At 40.7% G+C, this 20770-nt stretch overlaps 1 protein-coding gene across 7 annotated transcripts in view; it reads right to left on the bottom strand.

The window, feature by feature from the left end:
- SPTAN1 (spectrin alpha, non-erythrocytic 1) overlaps nt 1-20770 on the bottom strand; it is a 47856-nt gene that overhangs the window by 10694 nt on the left and 16392 nt on the right. For 2 of the 7 annotated variants that reach the window (XM_017810021.1, XM_017810024.1), the window contains 30 exons: nt 20420-20530; nt 19902-19979; nt 19566-19721; nt 19024-19228; nt 18721-18902; nt 17725-17968; nt 17311-17433; nt 16382-16599; nt 15568-15660; nt 15073-15207; nt 14468-14616; nt 13108-13167; nt 10750-10948; nt 9444-9548; nt 8655-8678; nt 8261-8296; nt 7173-7220; nt 6754-6845; nt 6234-6378; nt 5940-6121; nt 5674-5773; nt 5349-5546; nt 5080-5226; nt 4430-4533; nt 4136-4298; nt 3624-3638; nt 1787-1918; nt 1312-1449; nt 856-960; nt 452-660 (listed from right to left, as the gene is read on the bottom strand). In XM_017810021.1, coding sequence (XP_017665510.1) covers nt 452-660; nt 856-960; nt 1312-1449; nt 1787-1918; nt 3624-3638; nt 4136-4298; nt 4430-4533; nt 5080-5226; nt 5349-5546; nt 5674-5773; nt 5940-6121; nt 6234-6378; nt 6754-6845; nt 7173-7220; nt 8261-8296; nt 8655-8678; nt 9444-9548; nt 10750-10948; nt 13108-13167; nt 14468-14616; nt 15073-15207; nt 15568-15660; nt 16382-16599; nt 17311-17433; nt 17725-17968; nt 18721-18902; nt 19024-19228; nt 19566-19721; nt 19902-19979; nt 20420-20530 — 3896 coding nt within the window. The remainder of the gene's footprint in view (nt 1-451; nt 661-855; nt 961-1311; nt 1450-1786; nt 1919-3623; nt 3639-4135; nt 4299-4429; nt 4534-5079; nt 5227-5348; nt 5547-5673; nt 5774-5939; nt 6122-6233; nt 6379-6753; nt 6846-7172; nt 7221-8260; nt 8297-8654; nt 8679-9443; nt 9549-10749; nt 10949-13107; nt 13168-14467; nt 14617-15072; nt 15208-15567; nt 15661-16381; nt 16600-17310; nt 17434-17724; nt 17969-18720; nt 18903-19023; nt 19229-19565; nt 19722-19901; nt 19980-20419; nt 20531-20770) is intronic. The other 5 variants (XM_017810022.1, XM_017810025.1, XM_017810023.1 and 2 more) reach the window with 3 other exon arrangements.

The raw sequence follows: 20770 nt of genomic DNA, 5'->3' as shown, positions 1-20770 counted from the left end.
CTGCTGTTGCCCAATTTTTTGTTTGCTTGTTTTAAAAGAAGTGCTCCAGTTGGAATGATTTCTATCAGCTCATTTCTTTCCCTCCTCTCAAGGTACTAACACCAATATGCAAAAAGATTTGATTAATTACTACAACTGAGTAGAATTAAAAAAGTACTTGAAACTGAAAAAAGGTTTGAATTCTCGGTAGGATCTTTCCTAAGGAGACTAGAGTCAAATTTCAGTTATTTGGTTTGAGTCTAAATAGTGTTCCTTTTTCTGCTTATTGGGATCTGACCAAAGAAAACTGTAAATAAGAAGCCAAACTTGGGTTTTCCTGGAATGGGAGCAAAAGGTGATTTGTTGTAGAGCCCACACTTGTGGAAAGGCAGCTGTAAAGCCACACTGCAGGCTGTGAGTGTCACTGGCACTAAGAACATGCCCCCAAGCTTAGAACTTCCAGAACACCCACTTGATCCAGGACTCCTCGTCGTCCATGTCGCGGAAGAACTGGTGCAGCCGGTGGGACTCGTTGAGCCTGGCCCGACGAGCGGCTGCCATGCTCTTGATCCTCTGGAAGCGCCCGTTGATGGTCTCCCGTTTATCCTTGACTTGGGAAGTGTCAAAAGCACTGCTGGTCATCAGACTGTCAGCCTGACTGTTCAGGTCCTTCAGCCGGTCCTGGACACATGGGGGAGAGAAAGTGGGAATCGCTTGGATCTCATTTCCGTGCTTGTTGTGTCAGGATACAAATCAGACCCTGACTGTTCACAGTCAGTTTTTAATAATAAGTCTGTGACTGCAGCAGGTACCAAAGTGGTATCTATAGAATTTATGACTATGATTTATCTCCCAAAACTGAAGAGAAAGTAATACCTCATGAGCAGATATATCAGCTTCCAGTAACTGGTGTTTCTTCAGAAGGTTGTTAACGGATGCCAAGTCCTTCCCATAGTCTTCAGATGCCAACAAAGCCTCCACCTGGAGATGGAGAAGGAAAAAAGGAATGGAGACCAAATTGTGTTTTCACAAACTCCTTGAAATTATAATGCTTTAAAACTGTCCAAATTCTCAGTTTTCTACAGTGTGGGTAAACCTTTCCCTTGTCATCTTTTTAATACCTAAAAGGTTCTGTGCAAATTTGCTTCTTTTCACCTTACAGTTCAATAACATGGACACATCCACAAGATTTTTATTAGTTATAAAGATTTTTTAAAAAAACCCCTAGACTTGCTCAAAGGTAGACAATCCTCCACAAACTCTAACATCAGCAAAGGGAATGAAAAATTAGAAAAACAAGTCTTGCAAGTAATTAATTCCCATCTTAATTACCTCTGAAAGCCAAAAGTCGAAGTCCTTGATTCCAGTATTGAAATTCTGTTGTTTATTAGCTTCTTTCAGTTTCTGACTCTTCTCTGCTGATTTCTGCACCAGGAACTGCCACTGGTCAGCCAGGGCAGCCAGACGTGCCTGTGAGAAAATGGAAAAGACAAATAAACACCACAAAGAATAAAGTTCTCATAAATGCAAAGCCAGAATATGGTGCAACTTTGGCTATCGATTCCAGATATATAAATGACAGTCACTATTTCATGCTGCCTAAATGTAATACAGTTCAACATCCCAATCAAAAAAATCAGGAAAACTCCTCATCCCTGAGAACCAAAGCACAGTGATCCACCTGGTTTCTGCTGCGCGGTTGAAATACAAAAGCTTCTATAAACAAGATTTGTTTTAGAGGGACCCTCTCCTCCCTCAATTATCCAAACACTGAAAGGAAAAGCTAAGGAAGACTTGCTGTTCCCACCTTCACAGCGTCCTCGCTGCCGGCACACGCTCCCCTCTCGATGAGGGAGTTGCCCATGTCGATGACCCCGCGGATCCGGTCGGCGTTGGCGTGGAGCTCGGCCTCGAAGGCCTGGTGCTTCTGGTGTTTGCTCTGCAAGGACAAAACCAAACTGTCAGAGACCAGCAAAGGGCTCCTCAGTTGTTCTCATGGGCTCAGTTGTCGTCAAGAGGTTTGCACACAGGCTGAGCTGAGGAAGTTCTCTCTCAGTGGGAATATTTACTCTGAGTGACCATCAAGCTTTGACCTGGCAAAGCTCTGGGTGAGCTGATACACAGAACTCAGGCAACACCTTCTGCATTCACAGGTGCCTGTGGAACATTGGCTGTGTTGAGCTGAGCTGGTACTGCAGTAAAGCTTCCTCATTTTCAATGCATCCCTTCGAAAAGCAGCTGTTACACATCCCCTGAGTGTAGCAGATCATCCTTTCTACTCCTATAGTAACTGCACAAGTTTCTATTTCCCTTCCTAATCTACAGGTAATTAAGAGAAATCACTGCTCCAGCCTACCTGCTTTCTGCAGTTTTGATATTAGTCAAAGTCATACACGACCACTTTATATATATATATATATACATATAATGAATTAACAGCCAAAAACCTCTATAAAAGCATAACTGAATTATTTGGTAAAAATCTTTCTCTGCCAAGTTGAGAGCACCATGAGAACAACAGGAGCCTTGGTGTGGGAGGGAGTGTGCAGCTCTCTCATATATCCATGATCCATCCACCCACCAGGAATATGACAAGAGCACAAAAGTGACAGGACAGAATTTGCAAGTATAAACTGGAAATGTGAGGAACATTGGACATGGGTAGAGAGTGCCCTGAGAGAATGGAATGAAAGGAAATGTTAGATTAAAAATAAAAGAGGGGAAATACTATAGCGCTGGCATGAGAAATTCTGCATGAACTGCTTCATTTTGGGAACTGTAAATCCCAAAGGCTGAGATTACAAAAACATATCCTTCAAAGCTACATCTACCAACATGGAAAATTCAATTTAAAAGCTGCCAATTGCATATCTCCATATAATTACCATGACAACAAATCACAGACAAGCCTTTCTAGTTTAACATAAAATTCTCATTTTTTTTCAGCTGAAAGTAATAGCAATTTAATGTACTACAGCCTAAAGTGACAAATGATTCTTTCCTTTCCTACTCATTAGCTTCCCCTTTCTTTGTTCTGTCTTGTCCCTCCATATATCCTCATTTTACTCCATTTCTTGTATTCTTACAAGTGCTGTCAGCTTTCCATCTGGTACATATTTTTTTCTGGAGTGTTCTTTCTGTATGATTCCCTTCTATGCTATTCCTGCAAGAATTAAGCCATGTAGGTCTGTCATTTATTGAATCCTCCATCTTCAGCATTCAATTCTACAAACAAAAGCCAACAGCACTGGCATTATGTCATGTGTTAAATCATCCCCAGTGATAATCAGACAAGGGGATGACAGGCCAAACAGCCAAACCTCTGAAAAAGGAGGATAGAACTCCATTTTCCTATGGGCTAACTCCTAAAAAAGCCCACACTATATCACTAACACACCACAAATTAAACAGATCATGCAGAACACCTGCAAAACAAATACATAATAAATGATGCTGAATAGGCATTAACAAAAAAGCCACACCCATAACACAGGATCAACAGCTGAACCTGGATGGAGGTCAAGAACTAACAGAAAACGAAGAGATTGCATGAACTGATGGATGGAGCAGCAACCAGAGCTTGGGCTCACACAGAAATGCAAAGAAAATAAATTCACATACCAGGGCTAGTCCAAACTACTTACCAGCAGTTTGGAAAGCTATAAAACAGATTGAGAGAAGTAGTTCAGTTCATTCATACTACTTCATAAACCAATATTAAAACATAAGAGGTAACTTTATTCCTTATTACTGAAAAATAAACGAGACTTCACATTTTATAACAAGATAGAGATGAGACCCAAGAACTCCATTTCCTTATTTTATTGTCTAGATGACGGGAGAGAGACAGAACAGCTACTTGAGTTTCCCTGGGCTTCTTTAGGAAACTTGCTGCTGCAGATACCACATATCTTATTAATTATATGCATGAATAATTAATTACACACATGAATAATTACCAAGTGAGCTCTATTTTGGGTCTCCTTTCATGCATAATATAACTTTCATTTTCTCCTTGTTAAAAGGAGACCATGTCCAACATGATGTATCACTGTTATCTCTGAACAAGAATTCCTGAGCATGGATTTTCAAACCAGAGAAGGCTTTGCAAAGTTAAAACCTGTATTTTAATTTTTGAGCCGAGAACCACATTCACCTGGATGTTTGTGGGATCCTTGTAGGACTCATCACTTGCAGTTTGGAGCTTCTCACTGATCCAAGCTTCTATTTCATCCACATCCCGACTGAACTGCTGGAGTGTCTGAGACTCTCCCAGCTTCGACCTCTTCTCGATCATTTGAGCTTTCAGACGGAGCCACCTGTAGAAATTTAATATATAGGAATGAAACACTAAAACCACACGTGGCATCACCTTTGACAGCTACAGAAGGTCACCAAGGAGCATTTCCTTTCAGTCAGTGCCTGACCTCACTCCCAGGGCAGCACTGACCTGTCCAGGACCTCGTTGCGCCGGTTGGCGATGACGCCTTTGGCGTAATGATCTGCAGCGATCAGCTGGTCAGCAAAGGACTGCAGCACAGCAATCTTCTCCTCCTGTTAAACACAGAAGCCACAGATTAGAACTGTGGCTCCTTAACATCAAGTGATAAACAGGGGCTGCGACAGAATAAGGCTTTTTTTCTTCTTTAAATATGCAGCTTTGCAAATGTGACTCTCTGAAGGAAGTCTGTCTTCCATGCGACTGCAGAGTTCAACTTTAGAACACCTTTCACCTGTGGCATTTAGGAAAAAAGTATCTTTTGGACTTAGTATCATCCCCCAATAAATCTAGGTAGCTTTCTGTTACAGGAGACTAGAAATATACCTTTTTTTTCTGTTGTAAAAAAAAAAGTAACACAATAACTTTGAATCAGTAAAAGATTTACACAAGTATTTGCCACTATTTCTATACTGTCTGTAGAAATTGTCTGTAGGTAACAAAATCTGCATAAGCTGCTTCTAAACATCTGCAGCAGATCTCACATGGCTGAATAGTTGGAGCTGAACTTTAGAAGTCACACTTGGCAGGGACTTTTTTTGCTGATAATCCACATCAGGAAAAGTAAACTATTTTCCCTGTACTCCAGCTACACTCCTCACCTGGACATTGATTGCTTTATCAAAATCTTCATGTTTCTTGATGAGTGCTTCCACACTGTCCAAGGAGTCTCCTTTATCCTCTGTGTTCAGGAAAGCCTCCCGGGCAGCCATCCAGTTCTCAGCCTGTTCACAGTCCCGATGGAACAGCTGGGGAGAGAAAACTCCAGAGCATGAGCAAGACAGACCAAGAGCACTGCTCACCACCATGAGAGAATAAACCTTCTTATGGAAAAAGGAATTATTTTTCTTTTCCAAACTGCAGCACATACCTGTAGCTCCAGGCACTGGTCCAGCATCATTCTGCGCTGCACCCAGGCCTTCTCCAGGTCTGTCCGTTCTTGGTCCAGAGTGTCCAGTTTCTCCTTGATCTCTGGGCTGGCATAGTGTCCATGGGCCAGGAGTTGTTGTCCAAACTGTTCAAACGCCTGGAAAGTGCCAGCCCTTGCATCTATTTCCGTGCGGTGTTCCTGCAAGAGGTGCCTTGGTCAATAACCAGATGGCAGAGCTGGAAATTATCTATTTTGGGAATTCTGATTGGAAAGTGTCAGGAAAAAACATCTGTTGATGTTCATGATACACTTATCTTTCACATACCTGGTGCCTTTCCAATAAAGCTTCAGCTCCAGTCACATCCTTTGCAAGTTCATCTGAGGAGACCAGGCCCCGGATTCCATTGATCCAAGACATAAGGTCCCTGTGAACACACATTAATAGGGAATTTTTCCATCCCTCCACTGAAAGAAGTCAGAATAGGGAAAACAGTCCTTTTCTGAACCACTCCAGAAATGTTCCTGTGGAACAATAAGCCACATATACTTCACTAATAATAAAACAGACAAATTGAGGAGGGGAATCTTTACCTGAAGTCACTGAGGAAACGCTGCAGGTCATGAGAATCTCCAAGCTTCTCTTTGCGCTGGTCAGCACGTTTTCCCAGACTATTCCAAGCCTGATTCAGCTCAGTACATTTTTCTTGGAGATCTTCAGCAGATTCTGGGTGTGACTGGATGAGACGCTGGGCAGTTTCACCAAGAGAATTCACCTGGAATTAGAGAAAAGGAAATAATGAAGACAGACAGAAACTTTGCTTTAGTTCACTCATTTCTGCTGGAGAAAAAGAAAGCTTTTGGGCTTGTCCTCCTCACAAATCTCACCTTGTCTCCCAGAGCTGCCAGGTCTCTCTCAAAGCCTTCATGCTTTCGCTGCAGAGCCTGAACACTGGCCAGGTCATGCCCATAGTTGTCTGTATTTAATGCCTGATTCTTCTCCTCTATCCATTCTTTGGTTTCATCAGCATCTCTGGTTTGAAGGAAGGGAAGGCAAAAGACCATTAAAACAGAGCTCATACCAGGACCTCTGATACCTGCAGGTTGCCAATATCTAGAGAAGCTCATGTAGTTAATGCTCTATTAAATATTTCCCAAAACGACACAAGTGAACTTTGGCAAAATAGGAGACTAGTCCAGACCTCCCATGCCCACAGCAATTCCATGTTTCCAGTGTTAACAAGCCTTTCTTTTCCTAGTAAAATATAAAGAGTTCTTGTTGGACCACCTTCCACTGAACAAGCTGGGAGTTGAAATATGATTAGAACAAGCCCCACTATATTTTAGAGCTCTTAATAGTCAAAAGCATTTGAGTGAGTCAGGACTAAATATGATACAAACACCTCACCTGTGGAACCTCTGGACCTCGTGGGCACTGCCCAACAACTGGCTCCTCTCCTCTGCCAACTGCTGCAGAGACCTCCAGCGCTCATTCAGCTCCTGAGGAAGAGGAGAGGAAAGTCAAGGCTGGCCTTTCACTGCAGGTGAAGGTTACTACATTCTGCTTCATTCCAGAAGAATGCACAAATTCAGATAGCCTAATTAAATAATTTAAGGGTTTCTCCTGAGATGTAAAACCAAATTATTCTATTTATATAGTAAGATATTGATGTAATTTGATAAGCAAATGCTGTATATGCCAATGCTTCTTTCAGGAAGTTGATTCAAAAGGGTTTATGAAGCTTAATGAAAGACAAAGACTATGAAAAAAGAGAGTAAAAAACCTTCTCAGCTTTTAAATCAGCTCAGAAAGTGTTGTAAATTTACCTTGATTGAGTTGAAGGTTGCCACAGTGTGTACCATCAAACGTGCAGACTGGGTGAAAAAGGAAGAAATAAAAAATACAGCATTAGAGTCAACTCTGACCAACCAAAGCCAAAATCAGCCTGAGGGAGAACTCCTTAAAAATCAAATTAAAAAAAAAAAAATCAAAAAACAATAAGAAAGTCAATGTAAGTAAATTACAAAAGCAATTAAGAAAAATTGGTTGCAATTGCCTAAGGTATTAAAGAACACAGTAAAAATAGTTTCAAATTTATAAGTGAGTATTGTCTTGTGCAAACTGAAGCAAACAAGGAGAGGAAAATTTAAAGGCAACATTCAATAAATGAATTAAAAAACCCCAAACTCTTAATCATAGTTTGTTAAGTTACTATGAGACTCTTAAAATTCAATGTAAATGTTTAGAATATGTGCAGAAAATTTCTTTACAAATCACCAGTTCTTACTGAGATGGTGCATTTTCCACAATGCTCTCAAAATATTGCACACTGATCTGGCTTTCCCACATTCACACAGCTTAAAAGATGTACAAGCAGCTTTAAGGCTGAAGAGGGTGGATGTTAAATATAAAACATGGGAGTGAAATACTAGGGAAAAGCACAATGTTGGATAATGTAAAAATTATTTAAGATATTTTTGTGCATCAGCAGGTGACAGCAATTCCATTGTAAGTCAGTAATGAATGGAGAAAGGCTTCTTCTAACTATTGAAAATGAGCTGGAGATGACTAATGGAAGACAAATACAGCATATTCCTTACTAAAGGAATATTGACAGAAATGGCTTTGACTGTCAGGAATGAAAACCTTTTTGATGTAGCAAGCAGAAAGAAAAGAATTCATGCAAAGTGAACAGGGATTATTTCAGAACTAGTGGCCATGCAGTACCTAAAAATGTTGGTATAAAAACTGGGATCAGTCTTAAGAGTACAAGCTCAAACCAAAATAGTTTTGCAGCAGAGAGGTAAAAGCAGACTGCTGGCAATTTCTGTGGCACAGAAGTGTATGGTCCAAAAAAAGATGATGTGCTGTAGTTTTTATTTTCCTGTTGTTGCTGCTAAATGATGACACCTACCTTCCAGGGAGAGGCTGTCTTAGAATCAGTTTCATCCTGTTTGAAAATGTGAAGAAACAGCTTTAAATGTGAAGCAGAATCTAAAACTAACAGAATATATTAAAAAATAAAAAAATCTTTGAAAGATTTCCATGTTCAACCCTTAACAGAGTAAATACATTTGTACACATATTTATTTGTATCAGTTTGAGTTATCCTGCTTGCTTAGATTTGTGATGTGGGGCAAGACACCGAGGAAATAAAGGGATCAAAGATAAGATAATCTTTGTATGTCCATTCAAGGTCATTAGTGAATTCCAGCATGGGAATGAACCACAATCACAGCTGAACTTCCACTTGTACATCCCAAACCTTTTACAATTGCCACACCATCCACCTCAGAATTAACACTCACCCTGGGCATCATCCCATAGACTTCCTGCAAAGGAGAAAAGACAAACAGAAACAACTTATTTTCTAACAGAAAGAACATTTTCCCTTGTTTTTAAAAAGGACAGCAGGAGATGTGCTTCCATCCCTCTACAAATTAGTTACCAGCATGTTGTTGAGCCAAACACTGCTCACACAACCTAAATGTGTAGCAGGAATGGGAATGTGACTGTTTGACCATCTACACACCATCTTAGAGCTCACAAAATAAACAACCTGCTAAATAGTCTGTTGGCAGGGGACAGAATTATTACAGAAACAGCACAAGTACATAACAAGCTGGCAAAAAAACAGGTACATTACTAAAAAAAAGCAGAACAGAAAACCCATAAAACCCCTCCACTCAAAGCTGAGCTCAATTTTTCTCTCTTTTCCCCCCATCGTTTTTCCTGCAAATAAATAAAGGCTGAATTTCAAATTTATATGAAGAGAAGTAAATCCAGGGATTCTTTTTGAGTTTTAATATTATTGTAAAGACTTTCCATTCCTACAAAAAGGAGAAAAGCTCTAGATGGTGCAACTTGCACTAGCATTATTAAAAAAAAACCAAAACTTTAGGGGCCTTTTGTGATGGCCACACTACAGAACAGGCATTAGATATCTCTGGTTAGAATATCACTGTCATCACACCAGAAAGCAAAAATGAACAGCCTGAATCTTGCAATGCCAGGCAAAGATAGCAGGCAAAAAAAAAAAAAAAAAAAAGGAATTTTTTTTCTTCTCTATATCAGATTAAGTCAGAGAAAAAGAGGACCTGTTGCTGTACTGCTTGTACTTCATCTGCCATCAGCCCCTCTGACTCCAGATCCTTGGCAACCTTGTTTATGTCCTTCAGACGTGACTCGTTCGCTTTCAGATCCTGCACGGAAAGGGAAATACCAACAGCATTAACATTCACCCAGGGAAAACACGTGGAAGAAGGTGGCTCAGCAGGAGTGTCCAGTGTGAGAACAGCAGGAATTGAGCACAGAGAATCCTTAAATTCCCAGTGGGATGAGAGCCTGTGCCAGGGGATCCCAGCTGCCCGTGCCAGGCATCAGTGGGGTAAAGAAACATACTCTCAGAGTTGTCCATAAAGTTAGTGGACAGTCAGGAATGGAATCTACTTTTGATTTCCAGATACACAACATGGCCAACGTGAAGATCAAATTCATGTTACTGCCTGAATTAGCTAAAAGACAACTTCAGAAGTGATTTTACTGCAACACTCAAATGCTTCCAGTCAAACTGATTCACAGAGAGCTTTCTGTGGACCAGAAAAGAAACTTGGCTAAAAATAGTACTGGAGAACTTGCATTTCAGTTTTAATAGGTGACATATTTTAATTGCAACCATTAGCTTATTTTAGAAGAGCCCAAATCCAGTAACTGCTGTTTGTCTTTTCACCTTTTTCACTAGGTTGGCTCAAACTGTTTCTTAGCCAACTTTCAAGCTCTAAACATGAGAATATCCACAGAACTGTTAAATCACTGTCTTTTCCAACGTTTAAGGTCAAGCATCTTTGCATTTCAGTGCTCAGTATCTTAGCAAAGTGGACAAAATAAATACATCTGCTCAAGCGATTCATTCACAACTCACACAAAGGGAGAAAACACTGCAAACCTTGGGAGAAAACCCCCAAACCTGAAAGCCTACCAGCACTTTGAAGCAGAGATTTATTTTTTTTTCCATATCTCAGGAAAAAACTCCACAGATGGAAAACAAAATGCCTCTATCCTTTCAACACAAAGGAAGAGGAAAAGCTTAACTGAAGGTCGTGCTTTACACAAACTGAAATTCCTCCAGAGCTTGGCAGATTCTATATTGGAATGTGTTGAAAGAGTTTCAGTTCTCTGGGAGCTGGGAAGCCTCCAGCAACCCTGGGGACTGTAATCAAACTGATGACATTTGTGAGATTCTCTCTATCCCCACAATATGAAAAAAAATTCCTATATACCTTTTTATTTCCGATCAAAGCCACGTTTCCTCCTCAACTACGAAAAATTGTCATGGATACACGATCAGAAAGGCTGAAGGGAAAGGCCAAAACTAACACACACATTATTATTATTATAACACACCTTCTGGAAATCATCAAATTTCTTCTGTAGCACCTCCACCTGCTCCAGGTCAGCCCCCACTTCCTCGCTGGTGAGAGCTGCCTCCTTCTCATTGATCCACTGCTGCAGCTCATTGGCCTCACGGAACAGCATAAACTTCTTGCAGCTCTTTTCCAACATGCCTTTACGTTTCTCTCCCAGCTCCAGGAGGGAGTGATACCTGGAACAAGCAGGAAAGGGAAGCAAGGCACAGTCAGACTGAACTGGTAGGATCATGGGGATTTCCCAAGTGGTGGAGGATCCCTGAAGTTCTGCTACAGAATGAGCCACTCGTGTGTAGCTGGGGAAGTGCAGACTGTACATGTTTCTCCTCCACATGGATTGCACACCGAAATGAGATCTTCCACATGCAACACCTCACTGGGAAAATGAAACTCAAAATCACAGCTTAGGTCAGGGTAGATTCTGAAACCACAACATCACTGCAGTGCAGGAATGACTCCATAGGCTCTTACTTTCCAAGAGGTATTTTTTTCTTAGAGTACATCAAGTTTGCCATCAGGTTATTAAAATCCACCAGCCTCCCAGCTTTTGTACATAAATGTCTTAAGTAGCCATTTTTCAGTGCAAAATCTGCTGAATGTTTAAACAAGGTGTGTATCTTTGATAGCTGAATGTTTAAACAAAGTGTTATATCTTTGATAACACTGGAAAATCCATGAAACTCATTCCACATACACTTTTTGTTTCTGTGGAATTCCCAATATCAGTGATATTACTCCTCATTTAAATTAAAATAAATGCAAAGTGAAACCTCTAAAATATTTAAATTGATCTGAACAGGTGAATAAACCTCAAAAGACCAGCTAGTTATTTAAAACCACAAGAAAATTGATGTCTCCTATTTGGTTCCTTGTAACCAACTACACACGAGACCTTTTCCAAGCTATTGCTGAAAAAGCCAACAGCAGTTTTGCAGCACTGATATTGAACTAGATCTCTCTACCAATGCAAAATGCCTGTCTTTAAAAAAACCTGCATTCAGAAAAGCCATACCCTTAAGACTCATTCTTACTGTTACCCTGTTTTAAGTCTCCCAGATGATGAGATGTTTTAGCTGCATCTGGATGGGTTTTTAATGTCCTGAATCAGTTTGCACATTGGTCTCCTACAGTGATCAACAGCAGCAATGAATTCTCATTATTAAGCCATGAAGAAATCCCTTCTGATGTCATTAAATCAAATAATACAAGACGCTGCTGAGATACCTGCAGGGGCCTCAAATGGGAATGTTTTCATTTCCCATCTTGCAGCACAGGGGCAAACACTGAGCAGTTACACCTCCCAGCTTGAGGAGTTCAGTGCTGGAGCACTTTCCTAGCCAACAGCTCAGAGATGACAAAGCCTGCTGAAGGAAATCCTCAGGACACTGTGATGTCTATACATCAAACTGATAATCAGCTCTCCTTCCATGGAAACAGACTTTGTGGTTTCCTGTCTACTGTGGTTTAAGACTGGATAGAAAGGAACTAAGAATCTTTCATATTAGGTTTGAATAGAAATTTTCTACCCTGACTTGAGGAAACACTGTTTTGAAGCCTGCCCTGACTGCAGATGTTTGCCTCAGCACACAATTTAGGTATTAAATACTTGCAAAGCTCACAGAGGATCTGGGGCAAAACTCCCTTAGAAGCAGATCTTACCTCAGAGTTGCTTTGCAACACCTGAGAGATTTACATAACACTTTCACTTTTAATTCTCAAGAAATACCTTCTCTATGAAAAGACAGTCAGGCACAGCAAGTGAACACTTTTGCTTTGGATTTCCCAGCAGCTTCCCAGATCATAATGCAAACTTGATATTTTTTTTTCAGGAGACATCAGCACAAGTTTGAAATTCAAGTTAATGTTGAAATTAAATAAATAAGCCCATATAAACAAACTAATGCTGTTTGACTACCTAGCATGAATGTTATTTTACATGATAAACCATGACAGCCCCACCCTTCCCAAACTCTTGAGACATTCAGATGTGATGTAATACTTGGTGTATGTATTTCATACAAACGAAGTATTATATCTATCTGCACCTCAGAGAATGCAAGAGATGCTTTTTAAAGAAAACAGTGTAGATACCATTAAAGCTTCATCTGGTAAGCAAAGCCAGCCTGATGGAAAATACCATGAACCAATTTAGCAGCACAGAGGTGCCCAGTGAGATGAGACACAGACCACCACACTCATCTAAACTAATCCACACTGCGGAAATCGCTTCCTCCAGGTCTCTTTGGAGCAGCTTTCCCAAAGAAAGGAACAAAAGGGAGGATGAACAGTGACAGGATGGAGACAGCATGGTTTAGAAAGGGCTAATCCTACTCACAGTTCTTCGACCTGTTTCATACGCAGAGATACACTGCCGACCTCCTTAGTTATGAGAGTCCTGCACAGACAGGGAGCACAGCAAACGCATGCGAAAAATTAGTCAGATTAACAAAAATAATGAAAGCAGCAGCTCCATCCATGGCTTGGCTGTGGTAGGAGATGGGTAAGAGGTTCACATTGAAATGGAGAAAATCAGGTGTCGTTCAGAAGCAAATGAAGCAAATCAGACCAGGAGTACAACTGACGTAAGGAAACCTCAGCAGTACAGTCGGGCTCTCTCTATAAGGTCTCCTCGTTTCCTGATGGATTGGAAACTAAAAGGTGGTCCCCTCTCCTTGGCTCTACAATAAGGCACCCTGTTCTAGTTATTAAAAGCAGCATGAAAACCCCATGGAGGAAATTATTAAAATCCTGGTCAATGTGCCACAATTTTCCAGCATCTTTTCTTTGTATTGGTAGAAGTTTTTTTGTTGTGGGTTCGAGGTTTTTTTTGTGTGGTTTTATTTTTTTAATTCTAGAGCTAAAGCTAATAATTATTGTATGTCACTGTAATAACTGGTGACTCAAAACAACTGAGTGGGAAGAAATTCTCACACAGAATGTCAGTGTAGCTGTGCAAACAGATGGGAGTATGCAGAAACCTTTCAGCTTTGGCTTCCAAGTGGTTTGATAAGATGAGACAGGAGCTCTCAGCTATCACCCACAGCCCTTGCTGGAACTAATCTACAACTAACATGTGCTTTAGGAGGTTATTACCAAGCAGCCTTGCAGCTTTCTGTTTGCAATGGCATGTTGCTCTTTTGGAAGAAGAAAAAAAAGTTGAAAGAAAAAAAAAAAAAGAAGAGGGGACACATTTTAGCTCCTGTAACAGCAACAAATAATGGCATCACATTTCAGGAAAAAATCAGCCAGCAGCAAAGTAATCCCAGCTCCTAAGGAGGTCACCTCCAGAGGCAGCCCTGTATAGGGAGAGCACTGTACTTTATGAAACCAAATTTAAGAAAGCTTTTCAAAACAGATCACACATTAAGAAGTGACAATTACAAATACAAGAGCTGCTTAGGACATATATAACTCACAAACAAGTTTAAATAGTTAGGTACAACATCAAAAGGAACACATAAAATACTCAAGTCAGACAGTAAGTTGAGCTCTAGTGTCATGAGTTTTACAGTTAAAAATGGGAAAAGCAATGAGAAAATCTAGAGTAAGGATAAAACAACTGAATCTGGAGCCTCTGGTAAAGGAAGCCCTTGTTTCTTAGTGTAAGAAGCATTAACCTAAGCTTCTGGCATCTGTGAGGCAAAGGCCAAGCCAGCTAATGCTGGTGGTGTCATATCTCATCAGTTAGATCTTACTGGTTGTCGATCTGCTCCTGGCGCAGCGCGATGCTGCCCTGCTCCTCCAGGAGGTTCTCTCGGGATGCAGACTGGGCAGGGTCCAGCTTTTTCACATAGGCAGCTGGAACAAATCCCTGACGGTCATTGACTTCAACCTTCCACCAGTCCTGGCAGGGCAAAAACCCACAGGAACCTCTGTGAGATTGTCACCAAGCACAAAGCACAACGGGCAACTGAATTAACACGAGGAAGCCAGTGATGCTCTCAACAGTTTGCTCTTAATGGAGATCAATTCAAACAAACTGCCTCTTGAAGGCATCGAGGTGTTACTCCCACGTCTCATCAAAAATTCCTCCACAGCAGGGAATTAAGTTTTCTCACAGGCACATGCCCTACAGCCTATGTTGTTTATCTGACTTGGAAAAGTTGGCAGCTGTAGAGGAGTCACGGGAATGAACTGGGGAGGTTCAGCTGAAGTGCTGAATGGGGACATGGGCTAAATGTGTCAATTCTTCAGCTTCTTTAATGTTCTTACTAAAACCCAAACAAAACCAAGACACACTTTGCAGAACAAACACCAGCAAGGGAGCCAGGCAGGTCCAAATCAGGAGGGAAGAGCTCACCTTGTTGGTGCTGTTGAGTAGAGTGAGGATATCTCCCTTCTTCATAGTCACCTCCCGAGGACTCTTCTCCTGGTAATCATAGAGTGCCAGAACAAGCTCTTTTCCAGTCTCATCATCTGTGGGAGCAACTTGTTGCTAAAAGAGAAGGAGCAGGAGAAAAATTAGTTGTTCCATGTTTATGTATTGTTCTAAGATAGACTATAGCCTTTGTAAATGCTACTGTAGTATCCTAAAGTTATTCTTGTTTAAACAAATGCAGATAGACTCAGTTTTAAGTGCTGCCTGGGCTCAAACCTTGAAAACCACCACACTGTACTGTTTCATTCTAAAGCAACACAACTGTCTGTCATTATTCTACAACCAGACTGCTAAGTTTTCTGAGAAAATCAAGTAGAGTCTGCAATAAGCTCTCAAAACCAACAACTGTTATTATGCTTTGCCTTTACCTTTTGCTGACCCATGAATTTTAGCAACATGACTGGCATCTTTCCTTACCCTGCAAGACTGGGCCTGTTCCCTCAACGCCTGGATGCTGCTGCCGTAAGCGGAGAGATCAGACATCAAAGCCTCGTGTTTCTTCAGAAGAGCCTGGAAATGATAAAAACAACATGTACACCTTGCCATTTTACAAACACTACCCTGCCTAAAATGCATACTTTGGCTCCCTACATGGGGAATGGGGGGTTTTCAGAGCTGCCAACCTTGTGACTCTCATGAGAATAATCACTTCTATTTATTCACTGGGTAGATAGTGGCCCAAATGCTTCTGGTGCTTTGCCGTTACCTTATCTCAGCAACATTCTTTTGTTCTGACCAGAAATAACTCTATTTCCACAGTGATATGTGGTAAGCTTGAAAGTGTGCCTTTAAACTGCACTTCATGTTGATGAAATGTCAGCACTGCCTGGGATGTAGTGTTTGCCTGCAGGATGATACCAGTAAAGCAGCTCCAGACAAGAAAATTACTTCCAGACTAATGAACTACTGAAAACCAGACTCACACTGAAATGCTTGTTACACGAGGAATTTGCTGATATTACTCTCATTATACTTAAACAAAACCCTGTAAAAGAGTGAATAGAGATGTAAAGCTTCCTTGCAATTGTTTTAACATACTGAACAGCAAGATTTCATGTGCAGTAACAACTAAAACACAGGAAAAGCTGTCATCCTTTGATACCAGCTTGATGCAAGAATCTTCTGCCCTGTTGTTAAGAATCTTAAGATTAGCAGAGCTCATTTTTTTTAACCACTAGACAAATCCTTGCTGTGTTTATGCAGAATTCATTTAAACAACAATCTCAAATACCTCAGCAGAGTCTTCATCTTTTCCATAGTCTGTACTGCCTACAATGGGCTCCTTTTCCCTCATCCAGGATTCAGCCTCATTAGCATCAGCAAAGTACTGCTGAGCCTGCAGGGAATCCTCCAGGTCCTGGCGCCGCTGAGACGCTTTGGCTTTCAGGGAGTCCCACTTCTGGTTCAGCTCATTCAGTTTGATTTTCACATCCTCAGCTGCAAAGTGTCCTATGGAACAGAAGGAGAGGGAACTGAAGGACTTCAGGAGGTAAAACTAATACACACCAAAAGGTTACTTGCACTTCTTCAAAGTCACAGAAATTAAACCAGTTTAAATCCACGTAGCCTGTTCTGACTAATGAAAGCACAACTGAGTTGGTCCTTTTGCCTCAGATTGTAAAACACTATAAATCAAACTGTACTGGGATATTTGAATTATTAGGAATAAAACAAGACACAGCATAACATTTCTACTCAATAATGACACAGGAAAGGACATTTCTTTCCAATGGCAGCAGACAAATCTTATTTCGGATCTGCACTCTGAATCCCAGAATCAGGGAATTTTTTTGTGTGTTTTGGTGTAAGAACATGCAGTCAGAAATAAAGATTCCTACTTATTTAAAAGCAGGGATGACTCTTACTGTCTTTGTGGAGGAGCCTCTCTCACATTAAATGTCTCTGATAGAAGACTAACAGATTTAAAAACAGAGACTAAATATGACAGGCACAAAATTGCTAAATTTTGTGTTCATCAAGAGTAGATGGAGATCTGTGAAAACTGTGACAGGTTCCCATCAAGGAACCTATTTTGATTTTCAGGTGAAAGAATGTCTAGAAGTTCATCCTGCTAGCAGGTACCTGTCTACTGTCTGGATAAAAATAGTCAATAATTCTTAATGGTACTGGGCCAGAGAGTTAAAAAATGCTGAGACATACCCTCTTCCACCATAGCATTTCCCTTCTGTGTGACTGCCTTAATGCGGGGCTCGTGGCCTGCAATTTCTGCCTGCAAAGCCTGGTGCTTCTTTAGCAGATTCTGGACACCAATTAAGTCCTTGCCTGAAAGATATAAAAATAATTAAGCAGTTAAATCAGAGTCATCAGATTAAACAAAAATTTCAAGGCAGCTGCAACCAGTGCTAGACAAACACCTGCAGAGTAAGAAGTACCACAGTTAAGACAGAGAACTATGGAAAACTAAGTGAACCACTGGAATAGCACAAGTACCATAACGGTTAAAGAATAAATATGCAACATTAATCACAATAAATATTTCAGAAATTTCCAGGGATATTCAACAAAGAGACAAGTTCTGACATGTAAATTCCAGTGATACCAGGATGAACCAACCTCTGTTTGTTGAAGCTGCAATAGGCTCTTTTTCCCTAATCCAGGTCTCCTCATCCTCAATGTCACGGAAAAGCTGCTGCAGGCGAAGGGAATCTGCAAGTTTTTGTTTCCGAGCCACCATGGGATCCTTCAGAGCTTCATAACGAGCCACTAAAGCCTCTTGTTTCTTCTTGATATTGTCAGCATCAAAGTGCCCAGCCTCCTGGAACTGGCGTGCCTGGATGGTAATGCCATCTATCCGATCCTAAAATGAATCCAGCAGTGGCATTATGTCAGAATTTCTGTAAAATCGCTGCAGAGACTTGAGAACATTTTCAGGTCTAAGCTAATAAATTATGCTGTGATAGAAGATGAGAAGCTCAGCTGCACAGTGCAGTCATTTTGGTAATAATTATATTCTATATAAAATTCAGCACATGAGATAAATGTAATTTATTTGGGTTTGATCTGTCAATTTTATAAAACAAAAGATTCTTGAAATCACATTAACTTTACAGATGTGGCCCTCTATACAAACTGCTTTTCAACAGTTAACAACTAATCATTCCAGTTGTGGGAATCCAGATTTTGTTGACTTTCTTGCTGTGGATTTAATTCCCCTGAAGATCGTCTGCAAACAATCCATTTGCAAAAATGAATTCAGAGGAATCATTTGCTGTAAAGTTCTTTATTTAAAAACTGTTCTCCCTCCATGTCCTAGAGCTACATGAAAACAAACTGAACAAGAATAAGCTATCTACAAGTGGATAGTTTAGGGGGTAATTATTTCCTACACAGAGCACAGCACAACCTTTTAAATTGGGGTTCACAGCAAAAAACAAAGCTTATTTCTATCAAAGTCGTGAAGATATTATTCTTAGAGTTATGTTTCAGTTCAAAATTGGTTTTAGTAAGAGAACTGTAAAACTCAAACCTACAAAATTTATAAAGATACAGACATGCAAAGGTCTGAGTGAGCAGATCTGAAAGGGCAGGAACAAAACTTATTTCCCTTACCTGATGGGCAGCAACATCTGCCTCCAGCAGGGCATGTTTCTTCTGAAGATTCTGAACATTAGTAAGATCTTTTCCATAATCATCAGAAGCCAAGTGTCCTTCTACCTCATAGAGCCACAGCTCAATGTCCTCCACGTTGCGATTGAACTGCTGCTGTTGATTGGCCTCACGCAGTTTGATACCTGACAGGGACAGCGGCAAGAGGAAAGCAGGGCAAGATTAATTCAGTTTTCCACTTCATTTCTCTCACTTCCTGGCTAAACTCGCTAGAAAATGACCCATATTCTTCTGAGCAAGTGGTACCTTTGAGCTCAGTGGCCTCCAGAAGTTTCTTCCACAAGCTGATCACCTCGTTCATGCGAGCGGCCACTTCGTCCGACGCGTAGTGTTTGACATCAATCAGCTTCTGCCCGGCCTTCTCCAGGGCATCGATGCGACTCTGGTTAGCAGAAAGCTCTGCTTCAAAAGCCTGATGCTTCTGAACTTTACCTTGCAAGTTTGATGGATCCTAAAGACAAAGAAAGAAACAGAATGTTTCAATAAAAAAAAATAAATCAGCATCTAAAGGTCTCTGAAGAATTGTTAAAATTAGACTACATTCGTACACATGTCACCAGAGAATTTGGTGCAAGAAATATGCCTTAAATCAGAACATTTAAGCTACTGGATAAGCATGATTACAGCAGGATGGGAAAATCCTCCTTGGGGTCACGGAGAAATTACCATTCCTCCTGTTGCCGTTAATACCACGGACTAGCAGCAACATTTTGGCTGACACCACTTTGTCTCATTAGACTGATTACATTAAGCCTTAAAAATATTCTGCCATCCATCCCTGTGTTTACCTTGTAGGCCTCATCAGTGGCAGTTTTCATCTTTTCATTAACCCAGCTCTTCAGCTCGTCAGAGTCTCGGAAGAACTGCTGCAGGTGGAAGGAATCTGCCAGCTGAGCGCGGCGGTACATGGCTCGTTCGTGGAGGGCATTTCGGCGGCTCAGCAGCTGAAAAAAAGAGGAAGGAAAAGGTTTTTAAATTCCCCAGGCTTGTAAGAACCACCACTGCATCCACCCTCTTGGGAGAGCTATGCAGACTTATCCTATATTGAACCTATATTGAAGCCACACCATGTAAAATAATAAAGCAGAACATGATTAAAGCCCAAATCTATTTTGGAGACTTACAGCATCTCTGCGTGTAGCGACATCATCCATGGCATAGTGGTTGTTCTGAATCAGCTTAGTAGCAAATTCGTCTAATGCCTAAAGAGAAAACAGGTTTCCATTTATTTGGTGTAATAGAAATTGTGCAAGTTTGCTTGGTACATCAATTCCCAAAAGTTTATTCCAGTAAAACTGTCAGCGAGCTATTGTTACACCCTTTTCTATCTGTACCATCATCTTTCATGTGGAAGAGTGCAGGTTTTTGACAAATCTTCACCCACACGTGTGCTGGTATGATAAGCAAGCACCAGGTCACCCAGCTCTGAGGTAGCAATAGAGCCCTATCCAATCTTTTCCACTATTTTCCATTTTGGAGAGAATACATGTCATTTAGAGCTAAGACATCCCACATAACAATGGATCATTCTGCAAAGCAAACCCCATCTTTGTCATCCTCCAGCAATGTCTCCTCCTCAGTCAATAAATTTTCTTGTTTTACTTCTTGCCCATTTAGTGATGACCTGATGTAAATGTCTTACTGTGATTTTCTCCTCTTGGGCACTTAGGGATTTCTCAAAGTCTTCGTGCTTCTTTAGAAGAGCCTCCACACTGTCCAGAGAATCACCAAGGTCTTCATTCAGCAGAAATGCCTGAAATAAGGAAACAAACACATTTTTATGTCTCCACACTCAACTGCTCTAAGGAACTCAAGCACAGCCAGTGATATTTCCTGCCATATGTTATTACCAAAAAGTAAAGTATGATATACTGGGATTGAGTACACTCTAAGTTTCTAACAGGCAAAAGTTCTGAGTAGTTCTTTTTAGCTTCTTATTTAACCAGTATTTTACAAGAGTTAACACACACAAAAGCCATCTCACAGTTTCAGC

Source organism: Lepidothrix coronata, unplaced genomic scaffold (assembly GCF_001604755.1).
Source record: "Lepidothrix coronata isolate B3197 unplaced genomic scaffold, Lepidothrix_coronata-1.0 Scaffold28, whole genome shotgun sequence".
In the NCBI taxonomy this organism is placed as follows: Eukaryota; Metazoa; Chordata; class Aves; order Passeriformes; family Pipridae; genus Lepidothrix; species Lepidothrix coronata.
Note: the sequence above shows the minus strand (reverse complement) of the source record. Positions and strands in the feature narration are given on the sequence as shown.